At 39.5% G+C, this 21947-nt stretch overlaps 1 protein-coding gene and 1 non-coding gene across 5 annotated transcripts in view; both read right to left on the bottom strand.

Moving 5' to 3' along the window:
• Window positions 1–21947, bottom strand: part of EPS8 (epidermal growth factor receptor pathway substrate 8) — a 196218-nt gene that overhangs the window by 2866 nt on the left and 171405 nt on the right. For all 4 annotated transcript variants that reach the window (XM_005206995.5, XM_010805476.4, XM_015471251.3 and 1 more), the window contains 4 exons: window positions 20321–20464; window positions 10007–10229; window positions 1989–2169; window positions 642–771 (listed from right to left, as the gene is read on the bottom strand). In XM_005206995.5, the coding sequence (XP_005207052.1) occupies window positions 642–771; window positions 1989–2169; window positions 10007–10229; window positions 20321–20464 (678 nt within the window). The remainder of the gene's footprint in view (window positions 1–641; window positions 772–1988; window positions 2170–10006; window positions 10230–20320; window positions 20465–21947) is intronic.
• MIR2285BE (microRNA mir-2285be) lies at window positions 19958–20017 on the bottom strand. The gene has a single exon (NR_162275.1). It is a non-coding gene; the product is annotated as a microRNA mir-2285be (primary transcript).

Here is a 21947-nt window from a genome sequence, read left to right as displayed (position 1 = left end):
TTTAACACTTTATAACCTCGAACCTGGGTTTCCCTGGTGGCTCAGTGGTAAAGAATCTGCCTGCCAATACAGGAGATGCAGGTTTGATCCCTGGGTTGGGAAGATCCTCTGAAGAAGCAAAGGGCAATCGACTCCAGTATTTTGCCCTGGAAATCCCATGGACAGAGGAGCCTGGTGGGCTGCAGTCCATGGGGTCACAGAAGAGTCAGAGACAACTTAGCAACTAAACAACAGCAATCTCTAACTTGCTAGAATCTACAAACTAAATGTTAAGGACAAGCAAAAATTTTCTGGCCTCTTAGGTCATTTATTCACTTGAAGTAAATGAGTAAATAAAATTCCTATAGGAGTAGTTAGCACATACAAAATTAAAGCATTAGGCTTTTTATTAGACATCCCAAAATACATGAAGTTCAAGCTTCATTTTGCAGGCACACTTAAAATAAATTAATCTCCCTAAAAGTGGTCACTGATGACTCCAGTAACAGATTATTAAACCTGATTCAAGTTGAATTCAGCTCTGTATGAAAGGCAAAGAGAGTGACCAATATGGACACAAACATTATTTCCAGAGCTTTCAAACTGCAGTCCACCCTCATGACTAATACAGAAAAACACCATCTTGGGTTGATAAGTCATACCTCCAATGCAGCTTTCTGAACAGTGATTTGGCTAAAGACTCTGGCCCCTTCCGGGCAGACGGTTCTCAGTTCATCTTTATTGAGAGAGAAAAGCTGTGCACCATTTAATACTCCAAGACTATTAACAGTCCTGAGAAAACAAAAGAAAGAAAAGAAAAAAACAGAGCATTAAAAATACTGTCTGAACTTGTGGTGGCCAAGGGGCAGGGACGAACTGAGAGTCTGGCGTTGGTAGATGCAAACTATTACAGATAGGATGGATAAGCAACAAAGTCCTACTGTAGAGCACAGGGACTATATTCAGCATCCTGGGGTAAACCGTAGTGGAAAAGAATATAAAAAAGAATGTACACAGATGCATAGCTAAGCCACTTTGCTTATAGCAGAAATTAACACGACACTGTAGATCAACTATATTTATATAAAAATAAATTATACATACATACATACATACAAACTGTCTAGAAAAAACAAAAGGAAAATTTCTGGTCCTCTACAATCTCTCTTCTCCAGGTGTTCTATACACTGCAAATCATAAATGGTACTAGAGTGCTTAGGGGAATGACAGGGGGCTAGCTTGGTAATGACCTTGAGGTCATTATCACTAAAAAAAAAGATCACTAACCATAAACTATCAAAAAAGCACTATCTGGGTTTATTATTCTTATTATGTAGCAGCAATTCCTTGAAATGTGGTGTTTTGTAGAAGGAATAGATAACTTTCTAGCAGTTGGGCAACTGACTAACCAGCGTGCCTCATTCTTTTCAGTCATAGGTGAGTCCCATGTGTCAGGTTCTCTTGAATACGTATTGTTCAAAGAGTTCAAATACACATGTTCAAATACGTGTACCAAATATATACAAAATATTTACAATTTTTTAATAGAAAAATAGAAACTTCCCTATGGAGTTCTGAAAGGAAAAGCTCTATTAGGTTATAACCCAGAATAAGTAATGTCAGCTATTTTTTATTTGCTTGGGACCTACATGCTGCAGCGGGAGGAAAGTTTCTGCTTTGTGTCCTCTGTGGCCTAGGGAGTCTAGGTTAAGACCACAGTCTACACATGTGACCTTCTGAAGGATAAAGACAGCTGCCAACAGATTGCTTTAGAAGCCAAAGATGAACAGACCCCACCATCTAGAAAATGGGGTGCCAACAAAAGACAGTTATTTCCGCTTCTTGCAATTCGTTTTTTAGCTATAAATGGCTAGAGTCATTTCCTAAGTATAATGGATACAGCTTGGGTTCTCACATTTTCTAGGAATCACTTGTGCATCTTAGTGATCAAATTGAAAACACTGCATGTTTTACGCACAGAACTGTAAAGGATTCCCAGAGAGACTTACACAGGGTTGAAGCCCTTTGACTGCAACCACGTCTTCACTTCCTCTGGGGTGGAGTCATAAGTGATATTGACAACTGGCACATTCTGCCGTGGCACGTGGAATTTCTTCTGGGCGGCGCTCCGACCAATGGTCAGTCTGTGGATAAGTTCATCCTGCACTTCCTCCATCTGAGATTTCCTCCCTAGATACCAACACAGAGGAGGTTATTTTATTTTTTAAAGCTCCAACAACTCACTCTCTCTAGAACTCCAATGCCAACAATCTTATGACCCCAGCAGGGCTGACAATCTAGTATTCCTCCTATCTTCCCTTTCATTCTCACCAAGCATACACTTCATAATCAATTATTAAAATCACTCCCTGTTTCTTCTCTGTCTTCATTGTATTCATTTGGCAAGACCCCCACCCTTGTTAAATCTCACTTTTGTATTCTGTGCTACACCTGCACACCGAATAGAAGCCAACAGTGCTGAGTGAGCTCATGTTAATTTCATGATCATGAACCTCCACTGGGCGGTTAATGCTCCCTGATAATTTCCCGAGGCCAGTGGTTTTCAACTGGGTGGGGGATTTTGACTCCAGGGGACATCTGGCAACAGCCAGAGACATTTGGAAGATGTCACAAATGGGGGTCAAGAAAGAAGGAAGCTATAATCATGCAGTGAGTAGAAGCCTGACATAACAAGTCAGGCTGCAATGCACGCAGGTCAGTCTCCTATAGCAGAGAATTACACAGCCTCAAACATCCACAGGGCTCAAGGTGAGAAATCCCACCCTGGACCATACAATTGCCTGCTGTTAGACAAACATTTCCTATGTTCTTCCTTCTGTGAACCTCCCAACACCCAGTCTCCAATCCTCACCCTGAGCTGATGATCTCATTTTCATCATTTCTGAGTAAAATAAAGAAGTTAAACTTAGATCCCTAAGTTTCCTCAGCAGCTCTCCCCGCTAAGATTCCCTAGTAGCTCTCCTCACCACCAGCACTTTCCCTGTACACTCTGACAGCTGTCCTTCTATTACATTACAGACAAGTGACTTCACAGTCCTCAGGCAACCCCTCTACAAGTGCACTAGACGCTACGTCCTCTATTTAAATCCTCTGACAGTAATTTCCCCCTGCTTCTTCCATGTTATCAATTTTCCTCTGACTGAATCATTTCAACCAATTACAAACATGCTATTATCTTGTTACTTCTCTCACATTTAAATAAGTTCCTTTTTTATTAAGATTTTTAAGTGGACCATTTTTAAAGTCGTTACTGAACTTGCTGCAATATTGCTTCTGCTTTTATGTTTTGGTTTTGTGGCCGTGAGGCATATGGGATCTTGGTTAGCTTCCTGAGTGAGGATCAAACCTGCACCCCCTGCATTGGAAAGTGAAGTCTTAACCACCAGACTGCCAGGGAAATCTCTAAATAAGCCCTTTCTTAACCCCATGTCCCCTCTCAGCTACTGCCCATTTCTCTGCTCCTCTTTTAGCAAAACTAAAAAACCTGTCCAGACTAGCCTACTGAAACTCCTATTCTTCAGTTTCCTCTTAAATTCACTGGAATTAGGCTATTGGTGCATCTCTCCACATCATTTTGCTAAAATCCAGTGGTTGATTACCAATGATTTACTTATGTCATCCATCAGCAACATTTGAAGAAGGCAATTCCTCCTTGAAACACCTTCTTATGGCCTTCAGGACACACACACGCTCTGATTTTCCTGTCTCACAGGCCTCAGTATCCTATTCTCGGAATTGTTTCATCTCCCTAACTCTCCAGGGCTCAGTCCTTAGATCTCTTTTCTTGATGCACTCTCTGCATCAATGATCACTGCGGGTGGTCTCATGGCTTTAAACACCATTTAAAAGCTGGTGACTACCCAAATTATTTCTGCAGTCCAGGTTGGTCCTCAGAACTCTAGACTCATATTATACCAACTCTCTACTTGATATATTCATTTGGATGTCTACTAGATATCTCAAATGTAACATGTCTACACTGGAATGACTCATCTTTTCCTGAAGCTTGCTTTTATGCTAGTTAGTTAGGAATTCTATTTTTCCAGTGCCTCCAGCAAAATGCCACTGAAGTATGCCGGATTCCCCTTTGCCTTCAATTACATCCAATCCACTGGCAAAACTTGTTGGTCCTACCATAGAAGATGCCACACATCCAACCACTTCACTCCATCTTTTTTTCTGTTGCCAAGCTTGGTCTGATCCACCAGCCTGTTCACAGATCTCTCTGCCGCTTCTCTCCATGACCCCACCCTTTGTTCCTCATTCTTTTCTCAATACAACAGCTAAGTTGATCCTTTTAAAATCTGAGTCAGAGACATACACATACATATTTGTAGTATATCACCTTCAAGGATTAAGTACAAAGAACTGATACAGTAATCCGATTTAACTAACTTGGCAAGTGACAGTGACTTAGTCACTAAGGGAGCTTTTGTGACCACTCTTCTGATTCTTTTTTTCAGGGAGAGTATTTCAGAAAGTATTTGGTGTCCCTGGGAAATAAGTGAAACTGTGAAATAATAAGATAGTGTTATTTTAGCCTAATTTTTTTTTAATTCCTCAAGTACCCAGGAAAGCTTTTGAAGAAAAAAGAAGTCAAAAGAAAGAGAAATAAGTGAAAGGAAGAGAGAGAAGGAGGGAGGATGAGAGGCTAGAGAGGGAATATTACCAATGGTTACATTTAGCTAATACACAGCATGCATTTTATTAGTTAACTCTTTTAAATCACTACGATTTAGTCACACTGCCATACAACAGAGGAGAACATCTCAAAGAAGTAATAAAAAAAAGTATCACCACACTAAAAGATTTATTTCCTTATCTGTTGACTTAGCCATCTCCAGTCTAAAGTACAACCTCTTTCCAGGGAATATAAAAACCTCTTGTGATGTGTTCCTGGCTTTGGTTTCCACTTGCAATATTCTAGTACATAACAACACACTAGACTACCTTTACACCTCTCTAAAACAAGACTTCTTATATTACTAAAGATTAAACTCAAATAAAAGGAGTAACATTTTAAAGGAAGCAGAAGACATGCAAAACAACTAAAGTATTGATCTCTTCAAAAGTGAGAAGAGGAGAGCCTTTTTGAAAACTATGATGAATAGAACTGAATAGCTTATATGACAATAGAAAACAATAGAAAGGGGAAGATTAGAGATCTCTTCAAGAAAATTAGAGATATCAAGGGAACATTTCATGCAAAGATGGGCACAATTAAGGACAGAAGTGGTATGGACCTAACAGAAGCAGAAGATATTAAGAAGAGGTGGCAAGAACACACAGAAGAACTATACAAAAAAGATCTTCATGACCCAGATAATCGCAATGGTGTGATCACTCCCCTAGAGCCAGACATGCTGCAGTGAGAAGTCAAATGGGCTTTAGGAAGCATCACTACGAACAAAGCTAGTGTCCATCACCTAGCTGGAGGTGATGGAATTCCAGCTGAGCTATTTCAAATCCTGAAAGATGATGCTGTGAAAGTGCTGCACCCAATATGCCAGCAAATTTGGAAAACTCAACAATGGCCACAGGACTGGAAAAGATCAGTTCTCATTCCAGTCTCAAAGAAAGGCACTTCCAAAGAATGTTCCAACTACCACACAATTGCACTCATCTCACACACTAGCAAAGTAATGCTCAAAATTCTCCAAGCTAGGCTTCAACAGTAAGTGAACAGGGAAATTCTAGATGTTCAAGCTGGATTTAGAAAAGAAAGAGGAATCAGAGATTAAACTGCCAACATCCACTGGATCATAGAAAAAGCAAGAGAATTCCAGAAAAACATCTACTTCTGTTTCATTGACTATGCTAAAGCCTTTGACTGTGTGGATCACAACAAACTGTGGAAAACTCTTAAAGAGATGGGAATACCAGACCACTTTACCTGCCTCCTGAGAAATCTGTATGCAGGTCAACAGTTAGAACTGAACATGGAACAATGGACTGGTTCCAAATCGGGAAAGGAGTACATCAAGGTTGTATACTGTCACCCTGTTTATTTAATTTATATGCAGAGTACATCACACAAAATGCTGGGCTGGAAGAAGCACAAGCTGGAATCAAGATTCCCAGGAGAAATATCAATAATCTCAGATATGCAGATGACACCACCTTTATGGCAGAAAGCAAAAAGGAACTAAAGAACCTCTTGATGAAAGTGAAAGAGGAGAGTGAAAAAGTTGGCTTAAAACTCAACATTCAAAAAACTAAGATCATGGCATCTGGTCCCATTACTTTATGGAAAATAGATAGGGAAACAATGGAAGCAGTGTCAGACTTTGTTTTCTTGGGCTCCAAAATCACTGCAGATGGTGAGTGCAGCCAATGAAATTAAAAGACACTTACTCCTTGGAAGAAAAGCTATGACCAACCTAGATAGCATATTAAAAAGCAGAGACATTACTTTGCCAACAAAGGCCTGTATAGTCAAAGCTATGAATTTTCCAGTAGTCGCATATGGATGTGAGAGTTAGACCATAAAGAAAAATGAGTGCCAAAGAACAGATGCTTTTAAATTGTGATGCTGGATAAGACTCTTGAGAGTCGCTTGGATGGCAAGGAAAACCAACCAGTCAATCCTAAAGAAAATCAACCCTGGATATTCATTGGAAGGATTGACCCTGAAGCTGAAGCTCCAATACTTTGGCCATCTGATGCCAGGAACTGACTCATTAGAAATGACCCTGATGCTGGGAAAGATTGAAGGCAGGAGGAGAAGGGGATGACAGAAGATAAGATGGTTGGCTGGCATTACCAACTCAAGGGGACATGAGATTGTGCAAGCTCCGGAAGTTGGTGATGGGCAGCAAAGCCTGGTGTGCTGCACTCCATGGGGTCACAAAGAGTCAGACACGACTGAGGGACTGAACTGAACTGAACTGAGCTCATATGACCCAAGGATCCAGCAGCTGGTTTGAATCAATGGACCTGTTGCCTTTTTTTCCTTGTCCATGGCTATCTGGTAACATTTTTATGGGTGAGTATTCAAATTACAGCTCCTTCAATTTTATTCTTATCAGAAGTCTTATCAGGCTTATCAGAGACCATATGCAGAGAACACAGGTAGCACAAAATGTATATTTGAAAGAAACCAGGCTACCAATAAAGAAATGTGTCTGTTTGCTTCGAAAAGACTGTTGAGAAGCCCCAACATTCATTCAGAAGAAATGTTCTCCAAAAAGTACTCACAAAGATAAAAAATGATCAAGAGAATATTTGTTTTACCGAAAGGATTATCTTTATTTACTGACAAACTATTTTTTGAGCTATCTCTAAAAGGAATGTTATATAAGTGAATGTAGAATGTTACTAGTTTAAGAAAACAGGTACAAGTGTTAATTTGGGGAGAGATGTTTATGTTTTACATACCAATGTCACCCTTTTACTTATGAAAAACAGACTTAAAAATGATGAGTCACAATTATCAGGAGAGTTCTCTATCTTTAAAGAATTCTACCCATGCCTCTTTCCCATCAGGTTATTCTTAGTTTCTTAGACTAGGACAAAGAACAAATTGTCCCAGCCCACAGACTGTTCCAAAATTGGGCCTGGATGCCTATGAACCCTGATCCCAGGCCTGGAAAAAAGTGCCACCGTGTCAAAGATTACTGCACTGACGCATCAGAGAAGGGAGATATTATAAACTGGTGCTAAGAATGAAGAAACTCTCTGACAGCAATATTTTCCTTAGGGAAATCAACAAAAACATTTATAGAACTTTCTCATCTCTAAACTGTGTCTTTACTGTCTGAAAAAAAAAGAAAAGCAACCTTTTAAAAAAATACATGGAAATGTAGCCAGTTTAAAATTTAGTAGCCAATTATACACACACTCTCAACCACACACGTGTGCAGACATAGTTGTTTTTGCTGCACAGAAAATGTTCATCATTTTTCCATTAGTTTCTTTGGTAAAGTCAAGATATGGGTAAGAAGGTAATTTAAAAGTTAATGTACTTCAGTTAAGAAAGTAATGTATAAAAGTAGGTTTGTGCTTATTGTATTTAACCAGAACTTCGAGAACAATTAAACAGTAATAGTTTCAGTGTCTTCTTTTAAAAAAACTCTTAATTTATCAAGAAGGACCACAACTGAATAGATGGGGCTATGATTTACCAAGATGAAAACCTGAATCTCATGTATCCCATCCAGTTATAAAGTGAATAGTTTAAGACATGTATCTGGATGCCAGAGACGAGATTTCACACGAAGATGAATTTTCGAGTTACTCCAACAGTATAAACAATAATGAAAGTAAAGAAAATAGAGTGATCACCTACAGTAAAAGTATGTTTATATGAGAAAAGCACAGAATTCAAAACTAATTATATTAAGCTAGTGTGATTGTGTGTGTGTGCGTGTGTGTGTGTGTGTGTGTACACCATATATGTGACAGGGACAGAGTAAAGGGACGAAAGAAAGTGAAAGTGTTAGTCGCTTAGTCCAACTCTTTGTGACTCCACGGACTGTGGCCCGTCAGGTTCCGAAGTCCTAGGAATGCTCCAGGTAAGAATACTGAAGTGGGTAGCCATTTCCTTCTCTAGGGTATCTTCCCTACCCAGTTGTCAAACCTGGGCTTCCCACATTGCAGGCTTTACCATCTGAGCCACCAGGGAAGCCAAATAGGTGATTAAATAGTTAATCCCACTAGAGGATTGTAAGTAAAAACTATGGGAGACCCCTGTAAGTTAATGATTACTCAGGAAAGTAGCTTTGCTTAACCACAAAACCAAGCAGACATGCTTAGCAACAAAACCATGCAACAGAAGCACGAGACATGTCCCAAAACAATAAAACAATGGTGGCATGGGACCCACATCCTGCCCAGCAAGCTCAGTAAGTCAGTGATCGTGCACACATAAACAATAGTTTGTGGACCTAGTTTTACAAGGCAGGGACAAGAAAACTCCCCTGCCCGACCCGGAAGAGGAGCTGATAATGGAAGCATGACGTCCACTCAACAAAGACAAAGAAGTTCTTTTTCCCCTCCTGATGTTTCCTTTGATTATAAAACTGTAGCCCAGTAAGTTCTTGGGGCAGGGTATCTCTCGTCCACCAGTTCATAAGCCTCACAAGTGTCCTATTCTAATAAATCACTTTTTATCTGTCTCTGTGCCTCTCGCTGAATTCTTTTTCTGCACTGAGACATAGAGGACTATGGTACTAGAGCTCTTCGGAGCCCCTGAACCAACACCCAACAGTTTCAGATATATATTTAGGCTTCCCAGGTGGCTCAGATGGTAAAGAATCTGTCTGCAATCTGGGAGACCTGGGTTTGATCCCTGGGTCAGGAAGATCCCCTGGAGAAGGAACTGGCAACCCAATCCAGTATTCTTGCCTGAGAAATGCCATGGACAGAGGAGTCTGGTGGGCTAGAGTCAGATATTATGGGTTTACAACGAGTCAGATATTAAAGTATAGAGAAAATGATTACATTGTTGAAGGTCTCATGGCCAGCAAGTGATGTTTCACTATACAGACTCAAGCCTGTCTGGCTTCAGAGTCTGCATTCAGCCACCACAATATATTGGAATATGTGTAGAAATACACACATTAGAGAGTAAAGAGGACTTCCTGTTTCTTAGAATTACTTGGAGGATGAGAAATGAGATATAAGGGACTTTGCAATCAGTGAAGCACCATGCAAGTATAAAGGACTATTAAATATACTTAATAATATTTATTACCAGCAGAGGGGCTTCCCTAGTGGCTCAGTGGTAAGGAATCCCTGCAATGTAGGAGCTGCAGGAGACGCACGTTCAATCCCTGGGTCAGGAAGATTCCCTGGAGGAGGGCATGGCAGTTCACTCCAGTATTCTTGCCTGGAGAATTCCATGGACAGAGGAGCCTGGCGGGCTACAGTCCACAGAGTCACAGAGTCGGACATGACTGAAGTGACTTAGCATACACCAGCAGAAACAACACTCAAAACTTTTTACCTAGTAGTGCTTGTAATTCACAGGAGAAACTGAGTATTTTTGCCTCCCGGGGAAACTTACGGTCCACAGGAACTTGTTTTTGTCGCTGGCTGTCTCGCACAATACTGCCACCACTGTCGCTGGAGCTGCTGTTTTGACGGGTTATGTTTGCCGGGAGCTTTGACACAGGAATAGGTGCTGGAGTGGAAGGTGGGAGGGGAACAGGGACAGGAGCTGGTGTTGGAGGAGGTGACGGGGCAGAAGGAATGTCGGTTGCTCTTGGGCCATACTCCATTCTTTGTTTCTACAAAGAAACAAATAATTTATTCAGAATTGTGAAGATATAAACCTAGGCTAGGAAAATAAATCATATTTTGGATGTTGTTTTGGCTATGTATTTGTAAACTTACTTGCAGATCCACAGCAAATTTGTGGGTGTGTTAATGTACACACATGCACACATATAACCCTCCAATCCTACACGATGCAGCAATTATTAAAAATTACTTTTAAATATTCTACACATTTGTTCAGAATCAAAATGTAAATTCAGCAGTCAAAAGTGTATACTAATAGCAAACAGGAGTACTAATGACAGTAATAAATGACAAGAAAACTAAATTTGAACCAGGAATCATACAACAGCAGGGTAGGCGAAAGATTTCTGATATCAACAATATAAGGCATTAGTTACTCCTTATTTTAAATGTATGTTTTATTCAAAAGTGTTTAATTCTGTTATTTCCAAGTAATTTTCTAAAAAGAGGCACAATATTTCAATAGGTAAAAGGACTATGCTTTAAAATAAACAATTTTAAAATACTGTTAATTTTTTCAAACCATAACCTTTTGGCCATCATCTTAAAGCTAATTTGTTAAATTTCTTGTTAAAAATAGGAATGTGGTGAGGGTCGTGAGATAATCTTTAAGTGTTTATGACTACATCTCAAAGCATATTATTAGAAAAAAAAGGTCACGTGGGGATTTGCATTTTAAAAGGTAGATGTGACAGAATATATAACTTTCAGTTATTTTTAAATGATTTAGGCTATTATAAAATAATATTTATATATCTATTCCCTATTAAACTAAAAACAATACTTAAAGCTTTAAACAAAACCTGTATTAGAATAAGTTCCAAATTCTCAAAAGGCAATTTTTTGGATCTGCTCAAAGCCACACAGAAATGACTTATAATTTAGGTAAAGTTTAGATACAGTACTGGCACAATTCTAATTATTCTCAAATTCAGGATTAGCCGATAAAATGCAAAAAGCAAGCCTTTTGGTAATCTGGTTCTTTGTCTAGAACAGTTTTTTAATTTCTAAATTGGCCCAAATATAAGGCAGTGTTGATTTTAAAAGAGGCCTTCCCAATTTCCACAGAGATCAAAAATATCAACACACACCACACACATTCATCACTCTTTCTTAAGAAACAACACACCATCCTCAGAGGCACCGTCACCGCAAATGAGTAACACCTGTGGAAACCAGACGGGGACGCAGCACCGGTTCACTGCTGTCTCTTTAAAAGCTTCCATACACCCACCGTGGGTAGGGGAGGCAGGAGGGTTATGAGCCAAGGATGGGAGAAGAACTGAGAGCAAAGTTCATCCTGCTGCTGTTTCTTGGAGGGGGATGGGAGTGAGGAGGAGTTAAATTCACAGAGCAAGCCATGGAGTCAGATGGGAGAGAAACAGACTTTGCCGGCTCCTCCACATCCAAGGCCTGGAAACATTTCTAATATTCGATAATCGAGTACATTATTATTATCATCTACAAAACAACGTTCCTATATTTGGGCCAATAAAATATTTCGAGCAATCAAAATACAGCAAACATCACAGACAAGTAACACTTAGCACACACCAATGTCATCTGATTAATGTATATACAGTGTTCCCTTGACAAAAACGTCATTGGCACACGATTTCATCAAAGGTTAGTGAATTCTCATGTTCGGATTTCAAAAGTGTCAGCATTTAAATGATTGCTTTTAATGCTTAAACAAACCAAAAATTGCTATCAGCTTCTGCATTCCATGATATGATTCATATTTTTCTGCTTTCAAAAAAACAAGAACAGCTCGTATTTTGCTAGCCATCAAATAATACTGTGAACTGAATACCTGTGTTATTGTCACACTCAAGCCTGCACACAGGCTCGCCAAATTTTCTGTGCCTCATTTCAATCATCTGTCATTGCTACATAATACAACTTTATCAGTATAACCTATCACAGGCTTAAAATATATATATATTATATATATAATATATATATATTTTATATATATATAATATGCAGAGAAACCAAAGGAAAATGTTTCATGAATTAGGTTGTAAATTTTATTTACTTGCATATTTCCCCCTTTCTGTGGTCCTCCTACCTGGCTCATGCTTCCAACCCCTGAAATAAAAAAGGGATGGGGCAGGGAGTGCCTTCCTTAAATCATTACAACCTGTTCCGAAACGAAGGTGGCTTTTCCATGGAAATGGCTAAGTCATCCTCCATGGGAAGGAAAGAGAATCAGGCCTGACTCGTGAAATCACTTTTCTCTCTCTGTGCCCCCATCTTCTCCACTGTCGTCTACTTACCACCCAGTCACTGTTCTTCCCCTGCTTCCCCTAACTGTTTCTTGGTTACTTCTGGTTGGAAGTAGAGAGCTGATGGCCCATCAACTTAATGGAAAGTCTTAGAGAGTAGAACTCTACCCCAAACTTTCTTCTCCTGAACCAAGCGTGCTGAGTCTCCAAACCCAAAAAGAAATCTTGGCCAACTATTCCCATTTTGCCTGGGACCCTCCCAGGGTCAGCACTGAAAGTCCCACATCCCTTCAGAGCCCTCAGTAGTGAGAAGACAGGGATGATGGGTCATCTCGCTGTGGCCCTACTTCTCTCCCATCATCGGCACTTCCTAACTCTTGTCTTTTATCTCCCACAAATATATTTCAAGTTGCACTTAAAACAAAATCTCTCTTGGGTTTTTTTCTCTTTCTCTGAAAGTCAGAATTGCTAGATTCCATGGAACATGTTGGCTTCCCTTCCCAGATGGTGGTAGTGGTAAAGAACCTGCCTGCCACTGCAGGAGAGGTAAGAGACTTGAGTTTGGTTCCTGGGTCGGGAAGATCCCCTGGAGTAGGAAATGGCAACCCACTCCAGTATTCTTGCCTAGAAATATTCCATGAGGAGACTGGCAGACTACAGTCCATGGGGCCACAAAGAGTTGGACACATGATTGAGTGACTGAGCATACATGGAACATGCACTTTCTGTTGATAATTAAGTCTAGTGAGTCACTTTTCTGTAGTCACTAAAGCTAAGTAGAAATTCTCAAGGGTTAAAGAAAGAGATTTGTCAATAAGCTCTTGATTCATGCAAGATACCGCTTCAGAGGGGAAATTATGCAAGCAAGGCCAACAAAGCCATTAAAATTGAACTGTTCTTAAAAATGGATCTACACATTTTTTTTCCCCTCTAAATTTAGTCTCTTTGGCATTCTGCAGTGAAAACTAGGCACAGCTGGAACATTTGGAGGGTGTTAAGTCCAGAGATTGAATCCAAAAAATTACATCAAAAGAGAAGTGCCTTGAGGGAATAAATGTGGGTTACCTCTGACAGCTCGCCAAGTAATTGCTATTAGGAAAATGGAGCAAATCACGTCAAATGAGAAAATTTAACATAGGAGATGGAACTACAATAATATCAATTATACTTCACATCAAATATCAGAGAGTGTGAGATAATTAGTTTTTGGCAGTAAAATTACCTGCCCACAAATCAACCAGAGAAAGAGCCTGTAAATATATAATTAATTTCCACCACTATCCAGTCATATAAAACAAATTATATAGATTCACACTATAGTATAAACAGTGTGGAGTATTTCAGTGACGATTTGTATATCCAAGTATTGTGTTTTAAAATACTAAGATAAGGGTTCATCTTATAGTTCATAAAAAATACAACTACAGTTCATTACATGTAAGACTAATTCTTCTTATAAGTTGCTTTACAAAAGGAAATATATATATATATCATGATTTTTTTTAGCAAGTTGGACTTGTAAACACTTAAAATTTTATAATTTTGTACACATGCATGTTGGGCAGGAATTTCTATATACATGGAAAGAGAGAAAGAGAGTAGGTATTATTCAAATTACTGCAAGAAATATTTGGAAAAATTTCCATGCATGAAGCAGAATAAAAGTATCTAAGACCATCCACCATCCCAGTCTAAAGACCATGCCTCTACTTAATAGATGAATAGAGTGTTCTAAGACTAACTTCAAAAAAAATTTTAAGAACTGAATATTATTAGGATGTTAGTCTGCTGGAATGAATATAAAGACATCTTTAGTAAACTTTTCCTCTCTGCCCAGCAATATCTGAATATCAGGACTGAGCCTGAAAACAGAGCATTTGTAACAGGAGCTGAAATTAGTAGTGCTAGTGGTTTAGTATTCACCTGGAGAAGACATCTCCACTTTTAATTTAGGGCTACTTAAACATGTATATGAGAGGGCAACGGCAACCCACTCCAGTACTCTTGCCTGGAAAATCCCATGGACGGAGGAGCCTGGTAGGCTGCAGTCCATGGGGTCGCGAAGAGTTGGACACGACTGAGCGACTTCACTTTCACTTTTCACTTTCATGCATTGGAGAAGGAAATGGCAACCCACTCCAGTATTCTTGCCTGGAGCATCCCAGGGACAGAGGAGCCTGGTGGGCTGCAGTCTATGGGGTCGCACAGAATCGGACACGACTGAAGTGACTTAGCAGCAGAAAACATGTATATAGAATATAAAAGAATTTTATATCTAGACTGGATTCTCGAGATCATGAAACTTGGCCCCTTCCATTTCACAACTCAGCAAACTGGAGCACAGAAAAATAATATACGAGTAGCTCATGGAGTTCAGTATCAGAAAAACAAACAACCCAATTAAAAAAAACAGGCAGAAGACATAAACAGACATGTTTCCAAAGAAGACACACAGACAAATAAATGCATGAAAAGACGCTCAACATGGCTTATTATTAGAGAAATGCCAATCAAAACTACCATGAGATATCACCTCACACTGATTAGAATGGCCATCAACAAAAAAATCTATAAACAGTAAATGCTGGAGAGGACGTGGAGAAAGGGGAACCCTCTTGCTTCTTTGGTGGGAATGTACATTGATACAGCCACTGGAGAATATGGTGGAGAATAATATGGTGATTCCTTTAAAAACTAGAAATAAAACTATTGTATGACCCAACAATCCCACTACTCGGCATAGACCCTGAGGAGATGCTTTCTTTAAGGTCATACAGCTACTCAGTGGCAGAGCCAGGACTAGAATCCTCTCTACCAGGACCTAGACTGGAGCTGTTTCCATAATACAACATCTCTTCCTCTGCAACAGAGCAGACAGGAAAACTTTCTGTTGAACTTACTGGACCATAATGACCAGACATTCAAAATTACATGCATCTTGGTAGGGTAGCATATCTATAATAATAAGCAGAGACTTAACAATTAATAATAAATAAAAGAGTTCTTCAGTTAAGCCTCTGAGGATACTGGAAATAATAGAAGGGCAGGGGTTGGTTTCAGACTTGGCATTCAACATGAAAATCTATGTCATGGAGATCAGACTTATGGACACGGGGAGAGGGGAGGAGAGGGTGACATGTATGGAGAGAGTAACATGGGAATTTACATTAGCATATGTAAAATAGATAGCCAATGGGAATTTGCTGTATGTCTCATGGAATTCAAACAGGGGCTCTGTATCAACCCAGAGGGGTGGGATGGGGAGGGAGATCGGAGGGAGGTTCAAGAAGGAGGGGACCTATGTATACCTATGGCTGATTCATGTTGAGGTTTGACAGAAAACAACAAAATTCTGTAAAGCAATTATCCTTCAATTAAAAAAAATTTTTTTAAAAATAGAGATATACAGCATGATTAAAAAAACCCTGTGTCAGCAAAAGGGCGATTCTGGTAGACAGACAGTCCAAGTGTAAGACGTCAGGAAGTCAAGTCAGAAGACCTACGGGAAACTTGATGTGGCAAGTAGATGCCAGGAGGGCAGGAAGCATCCTGGAGGTCCATGTGTTGCCTAGCGAAAGTAAGCCAAAGGCCTGGAATGCTTGATGACAGTATTTTCATCAAAAGATAGGTCATTTATGTTCATTTCTCCATCATCTCTCAGGAACATTTACTTCTTTTTCCAAGTGGTTTCATCCAACCTTTTTTTAAATGTCCTGCATCTTTCATAAATTCTTTAATACCTCCCTTCTCTTTCATTTTAAAACTTTGCTGAAGCCATGGGGGAAACACTTTCTGTGGGAACAGCTGTCTTTATAGAGAGCTGTTAAAATTCACTCCAAATGTGAGGATCTTAAGCAGCCTGGACTCGTGGGGACATCAGGTGGCAACTCAACAACTATTTCAGACTGGTGCCAGGTATGAGCATCCCTGCCAACGGCAAACAATCTCTACCCAAAAGTGCATGAGCCACAGGCAACGGCTGCTCCTGTGCCCTCTTCTGGCAACCACCACTAGTTATTGATTGCCCCCAAAATTTGTTTGGGCTTTTCAGGAGCATGACATAGAAAACCTGGACAAACGTTTGGGCCAGCCCACTATGTATCCTTACTTACAAGGAATGTAAGCATATGAGAATAACAGTCCTAACACTATGCCTTTTAAAAATTCAGTGCCTTGTAGATGCTGCATGGGCTTCCCAGGTGCCTCAGGGGTAAGGACTCCGCCTGCCAACGCAGGAGACTCAGATTTGATCCCTGAGTTGGGAAGACACGCTGGAGATTGGAAAGGTTACCCACTCCAGTATTCTGGCCTGGAGAATCCCATGGACGGGGGAGCCTGGTGGGCTACTGTCCATGAGATTGCAAAGAGTCAGACGTGACTGAGTGATGAACACTTTCACCTTTCACAGTGAACGCTCTTTGTCTATGCAAAACAGGGTATCAATCTTTTGTAAGCACTATTTCCCATGTCAGTCAAGTATATCAGAGCGTGGGTTATGATTCTAGAGTCCCAGGGCCCCATCCTAGCTTCACGCAGCTGTGTAATTGTGGGCAAGCTCCTTCTCCATACTTAAATTTCCTGATACATAAAATGTGCCTACTTCACAAGTTTGATGTAGGAATTAAATATCCTAGTATTTGTGAGGTCCTTAACGGACATGGCAGATAGCCTGAGCATCTTTCTGTGGTACAGTACAGAGATTTAGAATGTTTTCGTTAAGTTTCTTTAAATTTCTGTAAAATTTTGGTATCATTGGATGGATGAGACAGAGAGAAAAGTGTTAGCCACTTCTGAGCAGAGAGAGGGTCACTGCTCCTGATACATAAACACAAAGGGCAAAGCCAGGGGAGATGGCCCGGAGATTTGATTCTGGGCGGCAGGCTTTTATAGAGGATCTGCTCAGTGCTAGGATTTCTGTCTTTCTCTTCATCAAGTGTGAGATGCTGGCACTCAATAAATATTTGCAGGGTGAATGAATGAAAGATGAATAAGACACAGAATCCATTTTTGATATGTTTGTAATCCAGTGGAGTTCTATCAGATTAGGGTGTTAGGATTACTGAAACCAGTAATACGGTGGCATCTTTATGTACTGTCCTTCTGAAAACAGCTGCATAATTTTTATTTAGATACTTGAAAGTATCTGGTAACATTTGTAGAGATAAAATAACTGGCAAATATTTCTGAGGCTGTTTTTCTTTTTTTTTACTCTATCTAGTCGCTTTTCTCTGAGTGTGTTACAAATACTTTGAGAATAGGAATTCTTTCAGAGTCATATTTATGCCAGATAGCAGATTTTCAAGCTTGCTTATTAAAATTTTACAAGATTTTGGTGGTTTTGCTGGGATCAGACCAAAGTTTTCAGGAGGTGTTAAAAAAAATAGATTGCTTTTAATACCTTTTAAAAGTGGTGCTTCCAAGCTAAGCACGCACGCACACACACACAGCTTCTATCCACGTTTCTATGTACTTCGCCACATTCAGAGCTATATCCAGAAAATTTCAACAGACAGTCAGATAGTGTTGAAAAGTTTAAAAGGAAAACAGCCCAAATAAGCAATCCCTACAAGTTTCTATTTACATAAAGTAGCCAAGCAAACTCCTGAAACCCATGAGCACTTAAAAAATTTCTTGGTTTTGCCAAAGTTGACAAAAAATATCAGCTGAGCCTCTGTTCAAGGAAAGAGAAATAGATTTTATGTTCTCAGAAAGTACTCTACCTATGATATGTATTCATAGTTTTGGTTCAGGTTTAGACAGAAGCAACCTTTAAACAGAAAGTCAACTTATGGCCCCAGCCAGGAATCTGAACTGAAGAAAAAGACAAGACTGAACAGTAAACAGGAAAGGGTAAGAGAGGTTAAACTCCCCAAGAAATCTCAAGTGGGCAAAAATACTTAGAATTCACGTTTGTATTTGCAAGTTTTAGGTATCTTATTTTATGGGAGTTCGCCATTCCTAGCAACCAAGCACACAAATAAAAACACATTTGGCTAAGTGTTTCTAACACTTTATATATAAAATCTGGGCTTCTGTTCACATGTAGCAACCCAGGATATCCTTTGTGAATAGTGCTTCTTATTGTTTACCATGAGTTAAATATTAAAAACAGTGCTTATAACATGTACACACTGCTATGTTCAAAATGGATAACCAACAAGGGCCTCCTGTATAGCACAGGGAACTCTGTTCAATGTTATGTGGCAGGTTGGATGGGAGAGGAGCTTGGGAGAGAATGGACACATATATACATATGGCTGGGTCCCTTCTCTGTCCACCTGAAACTATCACAACATTGTTAATCAGCTCTATCCCAAGACAAACAAAAAAGTTTAAAAATAAAAAAAAACAGTTGCTATAGCTCAAAGGGTATACACTCCATCACTGGTTTAGGCATACACTCTAACACTGCTTAAGGCATTCAGTCAAAACCTCTATAGCAAAGAACACAAAGAATTGATATTTGCAAACCAGACAGAAGCCTATATGTGGTCAGGTAATCACATCACAAAATCAGAAAAGCAAGAACTTAGGAAAGAAAAAAGTATTAAGACTCGATTAGAAAATTCACTTCAAAAATCCGTGAGAAACAGAGTAGACCATACCTTGAATAACTCAAACTCCTTCTTTGGCATCAAGAGCTAATGACAAATGATGAACATAAAATAAGTACATGATACATAAGCATAGCAGTCCAGCCCAAACACAAGCACAGCAAACAGGATTCCCACTGCCATCACTTTAAGTTATCAAGATATATAAATTGTAATTCAATTCTTTATTTTAAATGTTTGCTTGATTCTGGAATTCCAGTAAGGTCAAATGTCTCTCCGGATAACTGTGGGACGTGCACTGAGCTTGAATGCTGTGTGAAGCCAGAAGTCCTTACAGAATGATGGTCAAGCACATGACCACAGTTCTAGGCTTGGACAACCTGTGTATTACTAAGCCTAGGCATGGAATTTCACTATTTCACTGCATATTCTACATAGTTTCAGCTTCCACTCAAATCTGTGACATTATTATGCAGTCAGATGTGACCTTTTGCTCAAAATTCTGAAAATGAAAAGAATTTTCCCGGGGTCATGGGAAGGTAGTCACCACGGGTTCAAAGACTAAGTGTGGGACAGTCCCTCCATTCCATCTCTGCTGACAGGTCTGACTCTAGACAGCAGGTCACAGATTCAAAAGCACGTGGTGCTGGCCCAAGTCTCACGTGATCAGCAAATGTGAAGAAAGATAATGGTGCTAAAAATTGGGTGGAGGATCTGCCATGTGAAGGCAGTTTTTTAAAAGGGATTAGGATGCGATAGTTGGAAAGCTGAAAGCAACAGACTCTAATCAGTCTATGCAGAGGATGAGAGCAAAGTCTGGGGAAGATGAACTGGCAGACACTCCAACCACTGTGTCAGTGCCATCGTCCATCAGGACCCTCGGGCAGGAGGGCTCTGGGTAAGAGTGAAGAGGCAGAAACACTACTGGGTTGGCCAAAAAGTTTGCTCGAGTTTTTCTGTAACATCTTAAGGAAAAACCCGAATGAACCTTTTGGGCAACCCAATATTTCTCCAAATGTCAAAAATATTATATGGTAGAAAAACAGTATTCAGAGAAACAGTCACTGAGATAAAGATCTTAAGCAATTGCCTGAAGAGGTAAATCAGAAAATATATGTACAATTCTTCCTTATGTCCATAGACACTGTCCCAGCTACCTAGGGAAACAAAGGTATAAATTATACAATCAATGAAGCCTCAAAACGACTAGTACATAAAAAGTGTTTAAGTTCTGTTGAGGGGCAATGAATCTAAAAATTTGAAAAAGTTAAATTTTTGCTCAAAAATCGTAATTACCTGTATGGTATGCATGTAAGGTGGATCAGCACGTCCTAATCCAGATTCTGGGGGTCTCACAATATCCAAAATGTTATTTGGCACAAATCCAGAGTCTCCACTTGCATTTCGAACTTTCCACCATTGCTTCCTATCATCAAGGATCTGTCATCATGCAAGAAAATAAAGATGTCATTTCTGTACCAAACTAATCTATGAAGGAAGTTCAATCTTTATTCTTAGACCAAGCAAATGGTTTCACTTCTAATACACTGACTCAACCCTAACATACGTGGGTTAAATGATTCTCAGGAATTACACTAAGAATTATAATGACTAATATAGAACAGGTATGGTACCATTCCACCCCAGGTCCATATTGCTTCCCAAGAATGTTTAATTATTTGTGGTATCAGAAGTGTTTAAGACGAGTCACTTGGGAAAGGTCTATTGTTTCCACTGTTAGAACAGACAGGAAATATATTAAAAAACTTCTTTTTACAATAACTATTATGACCTGGCCACATTATATATTAAAAAAGATGATGTCTCAGTTATAACTAAAGAAAGGGATTTTGGTCATGGTGGATTATTCCCTAAACCATTAACACACTCACTGCTGGGTATATTTGTGCAAGCGTACTAAAACAGGAAGGAGGAAATGTTTTCTCTTATTAAAATAAGATGGTGTCCCACTACTGGGAATATACCCTGAGAAAACCATAATTCAAAAAGATACATGCACCCCAGTGTTCATTGCAGCACCATTAACAATAGCCAGGATACAGAAGCAACCTAAATGTCCACTGAGAGATGAATGGATAAAGAATATGTGGTACGTATATACAACGGAATATTACTTGGCCGTAAGAAGGAATGAAACTGGGTCATTTCTAATGATGCAGATGAACTTAAGAGTCTGTCAAACAGTGAAATAAGTCAGAAAGAGAAAAAATATCATATAGTAATGCATAAATATGGAATCTAGAAGGATGATACTAATGAACTTATTTGCAGGGCAGGAATGGAGATGCAGATGTAGAGAATGGGCATGTGGACACAGCGTGGAAGGGGAGGGTAGGACAAATTGAGAGAGCAGCATTGACACATACACACTACCATGTGTGAAACAGACAACCAGTGGATTACAGATACAGTGTACAGATTACAGTACACTGGGAGCTCAGCTTGGTGCTCTACGATGACCTAGAGGGGTGGGATGGGGCGGTAGGAGGTAGGCTCAAGAGGGAGGAGATATACACACACACACACACACACATATAGCTGATTCACTTTGTTGTACAGCAGAAACTAACACAACATTGTAAAGCAATTATATTCCAATTGAAACAAAAACAAAAATTATGGTGCAGCTACATCTGAAGTGATAATCAGCCTTAATTCCAGAAAAAATAAAGTCCAGAAGAAGGAAGAGGGCAAAGTAAGTCAAGAAATCCAACCACGTTCCCCACAAAACAAACACATCAGATACCCCTTCCTAAACAGACACAGGTATCTATAATATGCTGTATCCTTGGAAAGGTAAAATATACCGAAGAATAATTTCTTGACCTCAGCATTTGAGGAAGGTTTAGATATACACTGGAAAAGGAAAACAAGTTGACTTTATTAAGAGTATAAAAAGGTA

This window comes from Bos taurus, chromosome 5 (assembly GCF_002263795.3).
Source record: "Bos taurus isolate L1 Dominette 01449 registration number 42190680 breed Hereford chromosome 5, ARS-UCD2.0, whole genome shotgun sequence".
Taxonomy (NCBI): domain Eukaryota; kingdom Metazoa; phylum Chordata; class Mammalia; order Artiodactyla; family Bovidae; genus Bos; species Bos taurus.
Note: the sequence above shows the minus strand (reverse complement) of the source record. Positions and strands in the feature narration are given on the sequence as shown.